The 12,392-nt window shown below is 45.3% G+C and overlaps 1 protein-coding gene and 1 non-coding gene across 2 annotated transcripts in view; both read left to right on the top strand.

The window, feature by feature from the left end:
* SPRED2 (sprouty related EVH1 domain containing 2) overlaps positions 1 to 12,392 on the top strand; it is a 123,379-nt gene that overhangs the window by 99,466 nt on the left and 11,521 nt on the right. Inside the window, exon 5 of the mRNA XM_018055430.1 lies at positions 2,081 to 2,145. Within this exon, the coding sequence (XP_017910919.1) occupies positions 2,081 to 2,145 (65 nt within the window). The remainder of the gene's footprint in view (positions 1 to 2,080; positions 2,146 to 12,392) is intronic.
* On the top strand, positions 11,755 to 11,827 carry TRNAV-UAC. Its single transcript has one exon. It is a non-coding gene; the product is annotated as a tRNA-Val (tRNA).

Here is a 12,392-nt window from a genome sequence, read left to right as displayed (position 1 = left end):
TCATTTAGGGGAGAAGAGAAAAGCAGATCTCAAAAGAAAAAAAAAATCTCTTAAAATCATCAGGGAGACAATTCTAGCTGGAACAATGAATCTGAGAACTGCAACCACTGGGGTGGACAAAATGAGTAGAAACCAGTGTTGACACCCTACGTCTGACACAATTAGATAATATTTAAAATCTTATTATTAAACATAGCTTTTAAATGTTTAGATGGAAAAAAAATGTTTAGATGAGAAACTCGCTCCTGTATTATTTTCTTTTAATTAATGTATTTATTTGGCTATGTTGTGTCTTAGTTGGAGCATGTGAAATCTTTGGTTGCAGCATGTGGGATCTAGTTCCCTTGCCAGGGATCGAACCCGGCCCCCCTGCATTGGGAGCACACAGTCCTAGCCACTGGGCCATCAGGGAAGCCCACTCCTGTATTTCTGAGAGAAGTTTGTACTATGTCCATGTGCTTAATCACTGAAGCCACTCACAAAATTTGGTTCTCTTAATTTTTTCTCATACATTCTACCAGCTCTGTTCTATCAAACTTGCTTTAAACATTGACGGACTAGAGTGACTCAAACAGTAGGGATCTAAGAGTCTCAGAGAGCAATAGGAACTGCACACGTGGTATTGTGGGACTTGTTTTTCCTCCTGTGAGCCTTCACTGGGAATTTAAATATTTCTCATGCCATTCTGAGCAAGTCTTTTGAGTTCAATTTTATGTAATAGCAAAATACTTTCTAAATGTGCATTTCATAAGGCCTAACCAAGAAAAGGACTTCTCTGGTGACTCAGACCGTAAAGCGTCTGCCTACAAAGCGGGAGACCCGGGTTTGATCCCTGGGTTGGGAAGATCCCCTGGAGAAGGAAATGGCAACCCACTCCAGTATTCTTGCCTGGAAAATCCCATAGACGGAGGAGCGTGGTAGGCTACAGTCCAAGAAAAAGGAGATGATACAGACTGAATTTCTCTTTTGGGACTCTGTCACTTATGCAAATTTAAGTATGTTTTCGCTTTGTGGCCATTAACAGGGTTAGTGAATTTGATCCACATAAATGGGGTGCTATTAGAAGGGAAAGGAAGAAGTTACATGATTTGCCTACCGGGATGAAGAAAGAAATGAACAAATAAATCAGTTGAACTGTAAATAACCATTTCATTCCCTGATAGAATAAACTGGGTGTGTGTGTGTGTTTGTTTGTTTGTTTTCTTTTTGACATTATCCTAAATGTTGACCTGCAAAATTCACTGCCAGTATTGCAAGAAAAAAGCCTTTATGCCCAGGTACCAGTTTAGAAGGTGGCTTCTCCCACAGTCTGGGGTTTATAGTGTCTAAATTTCAGAAGAGGAGGCGACCATACTAGCTCTTTAGTTCACATCCCTTTGTGGGTAAATGAAGAGCCCAGAGCTCTAAGTCCAGTGTCACAGTGCGATGGTGGCAGGTCTAACCTGGGGTCCTCTGTCCAGTGCCTAGTGGTCGGGGGGACCTTGTGAGCCGCGGGTAGGCTCTCTGAGCACCACCTCCTCGGCGCCTCTCTGCGTGCTTGTTCTCTGCTGATCAGTGAGGACGTTTGAGGGATTGATTTGGGAACAACAGTAAGCAAAGTTCATTTAGGGAACATGCTGGCTTGAATCAATGAAAGAAGAGCAAGTTAAAAGTGTGTAAGGACTTCCCTAGTGATACAGTGGTTGAGAATGTGCCCGATAATGCAAGGGACACAGGTTCGATCGCCGGTCCAGGAAGATCCCCATGCCATGGAGCATCTGAGCCCAAGCACCACAACTGCTGAAGCCCACACACCTAGAGTCTGCCGCGCAGGAAGAGCCACCACAGTGAGAAGCCCGTGCATCGCAACAAAGAATAAGCCCCTGCTCGCTACAGCTAGAGAAAGTCCACATGTAAAAAAGACCCAGTGCAGCCATAAATGAATAAATAAATTATATTTAAAAATTAAAGCATTTAATTCCCAAGTAACATTTCTGCTGGTGATCCACATATGAAAGGAGTAGGATGTGGTTCTTTAAATGACTGGCTTTGACTTATCCTCTTTGGAAACTTTTTTTTGTGGTTTTTGTGTCTTTTTTAGGCTCAACAACATCATCTTCCACCATCCACAATGAGGCTGAGCTTGGTGATGATGACGTTTTTACAGTAAGTTCCCATGGTCTTTTGCTTTCCACATGAATTGGTGAATAATCAGAGGTTCTGTTTAAGGGCATGAGAGACACTTGGCAATTTGACATTTGCTGTTGCTGTTGGGATGTTGTCAGGGAGATCTCTGTCTTATCATAATTTCGCTGCCCTGGATTTGCTCTAGCCCCTCATGTTCCCATGATGCTACAAGGCGTATGGTGTCCGCTCTCCTGGAGCTGTCCAAAGCACTCTCCCAGTCTTCCTTCACATTTAGGGTGAACAGCCATCCTGGTTTGCCTGGGACTGTCCTAATTTTAGCGCTGAAAGTCCTTAGTCCCACAAAAGACATACTTCAATCCCCGGCACGCTGGGACAACTGGCACCCTACTCTTGGAGTCTTCCACTAACCACCTCCCTGGCATGGAGGGGGCAGGGGAGCAGCCTTCCTGATGAGTGATTAAACATCTGATAAGAGTCCTGAAGGCTGAGTTGAGGTTAGGGCCAAATGTACTAAGGCAGGAAATGGCTTGGATATTTTGACATAGCTGGCGTTAATGGGATGTAACTGGAGACTAAATGATTTCTCAGCTTGCCCCTTCACTAAAATTCTGTGCTTCTAGAAGTTAGACAGTTCAGAGTGCACCTGCCATGTGCTTGGTGCAGTGAGGAACTGCAGGGCAGCATTTATTTCAGAGTCTGGGCCTTGACGCAAAGGAGGAAATACATTTAAATTGTAACCTAGGATACACATCCAGTAGACACCCCCAAACCAGATCATATTTAATGCCCTGCATTCTGATTTTTCCCTCTTCTGTTTTATTTTCTTCTCTTTCATTATTAAACTTTTCAAGCACACAGGAAAATTTAAAGACTAGTACAGCGAAAGCCTGTATACTCCGTATCTAGAGTCAGCAGTGATAACATTTTACCCCGTTTGCCTTATCTCTGCATATGTGTCAGCTTGCACACAGGTATTTTTTCTGTTGATCCAGTTGAAAGGAAGTCGCCTCTAAATAGTTGAGCATGCATCTCTTAAAAAATAAGATATTCTCCTACACAACATCATTACTGGACCTAAGAAAATTAACAGGAATTTCATAATATCCTCTAATAGATCCCCAATAATTTCTTAGTTGTCTTTTATAAGCTGTTTTTTTTTAAATTTAGTATTTTAAATATTAGTTGCAACCTTGTAAACGTGATTCCTGACCCATTCATCCTGCAACTAGTGATTTGAAAAATGCAACTCTGGGAAGACAGAGGTGGGTGAACCCGGCTCCATCCCTCATGGAGGTAGCCGGATGGTTTGGACAGGGAGGATATGGCCCTGTGAGAGGCTTAGAAACTGGCACAGACTGTTAAATCCTCTGGCCCAGGATGGGGCCTGGGGGTCAGAGAAGACCCCTGGGAACTGAGGCTGGACTTTGGTGGTGTTGGAACAGGGTTTGGAAAGGGGCTTCAGGGCGGGGGCGTGAAGGCGACAACGTGGTGAGTTGCCTAAGCGTTGCACACCCCCCTGACATGAGCAGAGAGTGCTTGTCAGTGGCAGTTGGGGGGTGAGTGTCAGGAAGTGAACTCAGTTGTGCCTCCATGGAGCGGCTGATGTGATGCACTCTGAGCAGGCTTCCTATAGTGCTCCAAGCAGATCCTCTCAACAGTTGGCATGTTGCTTACATCTGTTCCTTTGTCACGTTTGAGAGACAAACAACAGCAGGCGGGTTAAAAGGTGGCTTCCTGTGCTCCAGAGCAACGCTGTCATCCACAGCTGCTTCCCAGCTACCTGCCAGCATGATTTATGGAAGCGGGAGCGGGCGAGAGGGACTGGGGCCATAGAAGCCGGCATCCCTGCTGGCTTTGTCCTTTAATCCACAGGGAATCGATGTGCTGTTCTGGGTAATGCCGAACGCCTGGAAGGGTGTGTAGGAACTGCCCTGCTGTTTCCAGGCACTTGGAAACTCACAGCGGGAGAAGCACGGCTTCATTGTATTCCCTGTGGGCCCTACCGTACACAGTCCTCACCTTCATTCCACTTGTTTATACACAGGGGCCTCTTAATAACAGTACCTCACTTCCCCAAGACAAGCCCAGCCATGAGGCCAGTGACCATTAGCAACATCCCATGAAAGGATGGGAGGGTCGTCAGGGGCTGACGCACCAGGTTTCCTGTTTGTTCACAAGTTCCCTGTCATGAGATTTTTTTGTCCTAAGAAGTCAGGGATGTCTCTAAAAGCTGGAGCCGTGGAAGTGAGCAGCCAGGTTAACTCCTATAGAGTCTACAGCTTCCCAAGGTTTGTTGCATTCTTAAACTGATATCGGTAAGACAGATGATTAGGACTTTGAACTCATTTAGAAAGAGTATAAATGGTGATAGACCCTCTTACAACTTATGATGAGCCAGAAGGAGAATTTCTAAGAGAATAGTGTGTATAGGAGAAAACCTTCAGAGGCATAACTTAGGAACCAGGAGATCTGTTTGTGCTGCTGGAGCCAAGGGTTCCCTCTATTTCAAGGCATTCCTTGGGACCAGAAGGAAAATAGGACACTGAACAACACATGGATGCATGTTATATGTTGGAGGATGACGTGGAGGAGAGGGTAACCCCAAACCCCCCCGGTGGAGAAGTTGTTGGGCTTGGATGCTCAAAAAGCATGGGCTGTCTCTGCTCACAGTTTCCTGACTCCCAGCCCCTAAACCAGCCTGTCTTCTCAGGATGGTAGAACCATGTTGCAAGTGCTCCACGTGAAATTAGCATCCAGCTCAGCATATGTGCACACACGTGCAGACCCACACGTAACTGCCCATGCGTTGCTAATTGCCTTTACAGTCCTCCCATGCCCCTCCTGCCACCAGCCTGGTGTGTGTCCACATCTTTGCCGACGGAGCCACCACCAGAGACTCCAGATTAGCGACTGCTCTGGTTTTCTGGGTCTTGGACTGTTTATCCATCCATGTGTCTTACTGTTTCACCCTCAACCAATTGTTTTCTCTTCTTTCAAATCCTATAGCATTCTTGTTTATCCCTCTCTTGCTCCTTAAAAGCCTGCTTCTTCTTAGACTTTCACATTTTATCTGCTGAACAAGTGACTTTACTTCGCTCAAAGCAGGTTATTCATCATTATAGTTCTGCAACCCTATAAAGCTTGGCTGTATAGGTGCTCGATAAATGGGTGATCTGAACCCCAATATACTGTATACAATCACAGGGTTTCATATTTTATTCATTGTTGTTATTCAGTCACTAAGTCATGTCCAGCACTTTGCAACCACATGGACTGCAGCACATCAGACTTCTCTGACTTCACTGTCTCCAAGAGTTTGCTCAAACTCATGTCCATTGAGTCAGTAATACTCTCTAACCATTTCATCCTCTGCCACCCCCTTCTCCTCTTGCCTTCAGTCTTTCCCAATATCAAGGAAAGAGTCGGCTTTCAAAAAGCATCAGCCTGTGCTTTTTGAGCACCCAAGCCCAACAACTTCTCCACCAGGGGGGTTTGGGGTTGCCTCCTCCTCCATGTCATCCTCCAACATATAACATGCATCCGTATGTTCCAATGAGTCGGCTCTTTGCATCCGGTGGCCAAAGTGATCATTGGCTTGTTATCCTGCACAGTTAGTCATTTCAGTCGCGTCCCCATGGACTATAGCCTGCTGGGCTCCTCTGTCCATAGCATTTCCCAGGCAATACTGGAGTGGGTTGCCATTTCAAGTGGTGGTTTTGAGGGATTCTCAGTAGCTTTATGTCATTTTTCTTGCCGTGTTTTCTGTTGCGTCCACAGCTAGGAGATGAGGTTCTTGAGCATCATCACCCAGTCTCACCCTTTGGCTGTTAATGCTCCTTGTCACCTCCCATCCAGCCCCGTCATCTCTCCTCCCTGGCAGACCTCAGTTACTGTGATCCATCCAGGTGAACAGAAATACCGAGCTGGCCAGGCATTAAATGGACTGGGGGGGGCGGGCATGGATTCCAATGCCTGAGTCACATGATGCAGGTTTATGAGTCACGCAAAGAATATAAAGCAGTGACAATAAGGCTAGCAGCCTGCAGTGGGCATTTGGAGGCGTCGCCGAGAGTCAGCATGCTCCTATCCATGCCCCTGGCAGACGGCTTTCTCTCTTCAGAGCCAGGGATCCTTGAGAGGGACAGCATGGAAAGACCCTCAGCTCTGTTCCCTCTCATTGCTTTTGTCTTGTGAGGGAGACGTGCTCTAGTGTGTCTTGTGGAGAAGGCCCCCATGAACTCGAGAGATGAGCAGTATGGTGCCTTGGAGGGGCCACGCTGATTTGCTCCCTGCCTGGGGCTGATCACCCAGATCCCTTCAGTCGAAGCCTCTGGGGCCAGAGGGTTTGGAGCCCTTGGGGAAGGGGCTAAACAGAGATGGGGAGAGAATGAGTAGAAAAAATGGACTGTATAGAACTAGAGAGGCTCTGGGTTTTGTGGTCATTTAATAAACAATTTTCTAAATTCCTATTTTGTAGGCTTTGGTCCATTGAAACCTGGTGGTTTATTTACTGCCACAGAGCTCTAAAATCACTTCTGAATGTTATTAGCATCTTCATAGCTAGACAAGGAGAATTTTAATACGATCTTGGGAGAATGCAGCTGCAGGGTACACGGACTTCCAGAGCAGGCTCACTGAGAATCTGTGGTCAAGTGCTGTCAGTGCTTCAGCTGTCATTGTGCTGAGTGGCTGGATTCTGGCTCTAAAGCTGGGGGATTAGGGAAATATTTGCTTTATAGAAAGATGCTTGGGGGTGTATGAAATAGCTAAGTCCTCATCTTCCATAATAAGAAGGTCTTAAATAATATCTAAATCTTCAAATCAAGAATGAGAATAAGATGGCATTGAAAAGATGGAGAGAAATGCAAGAAGAACCAACCACAAGAACTGGGTTTATTTCTCTGGGGCATGAGAAGCTGTCTCACTTGCCTCACTTGGAGAGGGGCAAGATTGCTATTTGAGATATTAAATGATACACATGTACTGATTTTTTAAAATTTATCTTTAATTGGAGGATAATTGCTTTATAACATCATGAATCAGCCAAAAGTATACATATGTCCCTTCCTTCCTGAACCTCCCTCCCACCCCTCTGGGCTGTCACTGGGCATTGGCTTGAGCCCCTGTGTTAGTTACACAGCAACTTCCCCCTCACTCTCTGTTTCACATATGGTGATGTATGTTTCAGTGCTACTCTCTGAATTCATCCCACCCTCTCCTCTCCCTGCTGTGCCCATAAGTCTGTTCTCTATGTCTCTGTATGTTCTCCTGCCTTTTAAATAGGTTCATCAGTACCATATATCTAGATTCCATATATATGTGTTAATATACAATATTTGTTTTTCTCTTTCTGACTTACTTCACTCTTTATAACAGGCTCTAGGTTCATCCACCTCACTTTAACTGACTCAAATGTGTTCCTGTTTATGGCTGAGTAATGTTCCATCGTCTATACGTACTACAGCCTCTTCACCCATTCATCTGTCGATGGACATGTAGGTTGCTTCCGTGTCCTAGCTATTGTAAACAGTACTGCAGTGAACACTGGGGTACGTGTGTCTTTCTCAGTTATTGTTTTCTCAGGGTGTATGCTGAGAGGTGGGATTCCTGGGTCATATGGTAGTTTTATTATTAGTTTCTTAAGGAATTGCCATAGTAGCTGTATCAATTCACATTCCCATCGATGGTACAAAAAGGTCCACTTTTCTCCACACCCTCTCCAGCATTTATTGTTGTAGGTTTTTTGATGATGGCCGTTCTGAGACTTTTTTAAAAGGGAAAATGAGAGGGAGTTTTCTCAGAAAAGGGGGTGGGGGGGCATGTAGTCAAGGGAGAAGGGGGAATCCAGTAATCCTGATTAGCTACAGAAGCCCTGATTTCCCCTTCTGGGGGCTAAAGGAACTGAAGATACACAGCAGAGGTTGAGTCCTGTGCTCGCAGTGTTCCGCTCCTCCCGACTGTTTTTCTGCCTTGTGTTAGGAAGCAGTGTGCCCTAATGGCATGCGAGAAGTAGGGGAACTGATGCGAGTCAGCTGGAAACGTTTGGCCTGCGGGGAGGCGAGAACAGCTGTGGACATGCCAGCTCCTCAGAATTCTAGGTCTCGGAATTGAAAGGGATCTTGAGTTCACATCAGACAAGTCAGCCTCCTTCCTTCTGGCAGACAGAGTAAGATTGGCCTCGTTTTATAGACACAGTCATGGAAGCCGCTCCGTGTCAGGTGGAGGACTTGCCTGAGATGCCCAGGTAGTTCACAGCAGAGGAGCAGTGAGGACCAACTCCTCAGCGTTCCCATTCATCACTACCATTTTTCCCTTCCTCTGCTGAATAATTACATTCATGGTTTTCCAGCTGTCCTATTTTTTATACATCATCCTTATACAAGAGTTAAGTTTTAGGGTTTTCTTGGACCTGAGTTGGAAAGGGGAGAAGAGATGAGAGAATAAATATGTGACCGGTGCCCCGTGTGGCACATCCAGATGACAGACTTGAAGCCTGAGCAGGTGTTACAGCCCCCAAAGTCCCCGGAACAGCAATAGGAAGGCATACCCTAAAACAGGTTTAGGTTTATTCTCCCACCTCAGTACAGCTGCTGGATTGGGGCAGCCCTTCTCCACAGGGATTCCTCACGCTTCACAGCATCCGTCCTCTGTAATGAATTACCTTCTCTTCTCTGCAGCTGGAATAGCACTAACTGTGTACGGTCCTTTGCATCATTGGGAAGAGTCATTCACAGCATCTTGTTCGGGTTGGAATTCTCTCCTAGAATCCAGTTAAGACAGGCTGGTTATATTTGTAGTGTCTCATTGTCCTTTAATTTCTCAGGTAGGCAGTCCTCCTTCGTGTAGGAAAAATGTCTTTTACAGCATCATCAGCTTTTAGCCATGTGTTTGCCGAGACTGGAAAATGTAGTTCTTCCTTGTGCCCTGTGCTTGAACTGGTCACATCCTGTTTATCACGAGCTGCATCTGATTACTTTCTGGCTATTCAGAGCGCTTGCTCCTAATGACATCTCCAACCCCTCCTGCCCACCCCAGGTGTTTCTAAAGCATGACTAGAACAAGTAGTTGAAACCAAAATGTGAAGCGGCAGGGGTTTTTTTGTTTGTTTGCTTGTTTGTTTGTTTGTCCTAGGTGAGCTTTGGAGTCTGCAAATTGTGGTTATTTTCATTCTTGATTAAGTAGAAAAAATAAATTTGTGGAATTTAGTAAATGTCAAGCTTTTACTTAACAGGAGAGTGCAGAATGCCACAGAACTTTCCTTTTCTCAAGTTTGTTTTCCACCTAATCCATCCCCAGCACACATGAAATCCAAAGGCAAATCTACCAATTTTTAATAAATGGGGTTGGTTTTCTGTTTTTCTAAGGGGATTTTGAGGGGGTTAGTTATTTAATTTCTAATTTTTTTCTTTGCACTGGGTCTTCATTGCCGCACTTGGGCTTCCTCTAGTTGCGACTAGGGGACTCCTTTTCCTTGTAGTGCTCCAGCTTCTCATTGCAGTGGCTTCTCTTGTTGCAGAGCACGGGCTCTAGGTGCACAGGCTTCAGTAGTTGCAGCTCAAGGGTTCAGTAGTTGCAGCGCATGGGCTCAGCTGCTCCGCACATGGAATCTTCCCAGACCAGGGATAGAACCTGTGTCTCCTGCATTGGCAGGCAGATTCCTATCCACCGTACCACCAGGAAAGTCCAGAAAGGGTATATGTGATTCCTGCTTAGGCAGAGTTCAGAGGCTGGGGTTCTAAACATTTTTGACACTTCATTTCTGCAGATAAAGTCACCAAGACTTGAAGAAGTGAATTTCTTGTTCACTTCTTGTACCCAGCTCCATCCTTTGTTCACCTAGAATGCAAACTCCAGATCTCCTTGCTGCCTTTCAGAGAATGTTGAGAAAGGGAAATATTTACTCAATAAGTTTCAGTAGATTTCACATATATGAAATATACCATATTCTCATCATTGCCAAAAAGCCACCTAAATGATGGACTTTGTTGGCGCCAAACCTCAGCTGACTGTTCAGTGTGATTCGGGGTTCTGCTATGCCCTCCTGGGAGCCCCAGTCTCATTTTAGAAGATCAGTTGATCAAAAGTGTTGTTGCTACCCTTGGGATTAAGGGGCTAGGATAGAGTGGGGTAGGGAGAGAATAAGTAAAAGAGAAAATAGGTTGCAAATGTAAATTAATTCTACAAAGTTTAACTAGTAAAACTAATCTATGGTGGTGTCTTAAGAAAAGCAAAAATGTTTTGGGGGGGAAAACAGCTATGCTTTGTGACTGACACCAGGGAACAGCGTCCCATAAATGCTGCTGGCTGAGACCCAGCCCTGCATACGGTGGCATGGAAATTCTCAGAAGACAGATGAGAGCTGCTTTATCTTCTGAATGCCAATAATTATCAAGCTCACATTGCATAGTAAGATGAGGATCTTTTATTCAACATGTAATACCTAAAGTGGCTAAATTAAAGCATTTAAATGTCTAAGGCTCAAAAGCTTTGAAATGCTCTCAATTTCAGGAAGGGCAGAGGCATTTTGCTAGTCCACCAGCTTGTGTCTTTGTTTACACATGTACCATCTCATCTGTTTAAGCTGTGGATAGTAATATACTACTATTTCCATTTTATTAATTGATGCAGAGTACATGCTCAAGGTTACCCAAAACCCACTTCCTGCTCACAGCCCTGCCAGTGAAACTAAGCTGTGGGTTTGAGAGTCCTTTCCTTTCATGTCAATATTTTACCTAACTTCAAAATTTAGAAACATAGAACTTCTTTTTTAATGTGTGGGAGTTTTGGTTTTGTTGTTTTTGTTTCACAATTGACAAATGCCCACTTCTTCCTCTGGATCCTGGATGAGATAACGTCTTAGAGTCTAGGACAGAGTCATCTCCTTTCCCCCAACCAGCTGCCCCTCTCAGACCTACACTGCCTGCTAGCTAGCCCGGTTTCCTGCTCTACTTGCCTCTTCGAAAGAGAACACCTGGGACCAGTGTAAGCCCTGAGGACAGGTGAGCCAGTGCTACCTGTTCCCAAAGACCTGTTGACAGAATGGGGGATGTTCTGTTTACCAGAGGGGAAAAGGATTGACCATAGATAGGCCTGCCATTCTAGCTACTGAGTGGAAAGGCTTGCTTTGTTCAACCCCAGATCACCTGAGCTAGCAGCCTCCTGACACCCACACCCATCCACTTCACTGTCTCCTGAGAGGCAATAACTGCCCAGGGTTCCATGTGATCAGTGCCGCCTCCCCGTCCAAGGTGGAGATGGTGAAGAATCTGCCAGCAATGCAGGAGATCAGGGTTCAGTCCCTGGGTTGGGAAGACCCTCTGGAGAAGGGAACGGCTACCCGCTCCAATATTCTTACCTGGAGAATTCCAGGGACAGAGGAGCCTGGCAGACTAGAGTCTATGAGGGGTTGCAAAGGTTCATTCACGACTGAACTACTAACACTTTCACACTTTTACTTTCAAATGCTCATGTGTATAAATAAAATGGAAACCCTTGCAATAGGAAGAATATTGCTTTGGTGGCATCAGTGGCTGAACTATATTTTGGTGGTAAGCTGCAATAAAAATAACACAAATTGGGGTCATAACTACAAGTTAGCCATCTTTAAAAATTCAAAATATCTGGAATTCCCTGGCGATCCAGTGGTTAGGATTCTGCGCTTACATTGCAGAGGGCCCAGGTTCAATCCCTGGTCAGGGAACTAAGATCCCTCAAGCCAGGAGGCAAAATAAATAAACAAATAAATCATCTGTAAGACAGGGCAGAGTCCTACTTTTATTAATCTGAATCAGTCCTGCAGCTTTTCTTTCCCCTGTGGCGATGACTTCTTAGTTTTTCACTGAGGTGTAGTTGACACACATCCTGTGGCTCTTCATCAACTAAGCAACAATCTTAGCCAGACTCTCCTGTAACATTCTGAAGAGGAAGGCAGAAGGATCACACATACAATTTTCAGAGCTCAAAGAAACCTTGGAGATCATCCAGGGCAACTTCTTACTTTACACCCGAGGACAGAGGCCCCCAGAGCTTCAACAACTATCCCGAGACATACGTCCTCGCCTGGCCTGGAGTCAAGGTTTCCCAGTTCTCTCCGAGAAGAGCTATTTTTGCTTAACGTTTCTGTATGATTCCTGGATGACGCAGATTGGCTCCTTAAGCAGTGTCTTCACTTTATTTTCTGTGCCTTATTCAAAACACATAGGCCTGTCACCCTTCAGAAGCAGCTGCTCGGAGCAGGCTCGGCTCTGCCTGCTGTGTGTTCACAA

Source organism: Capra hircus, chromosome 11, assembly GCF_001704415.2.
Source record: "Capra hircus breed San Clemente chromosome 11, ASM170441v1, whole genome shotgun sequence".
NCBI classification, from domain to species: domain Eukaryota; kingdom Metazoa; phylum Chordata; class Mammalia; order Artiodactyla; family Bovidae; genus Capra; species Capra hircus.
The sequence above is the reverse complement of the archived record's forward strand: the minus strand, read 5'-3'. Positions and strand labels throughout refer to the sequence as shown.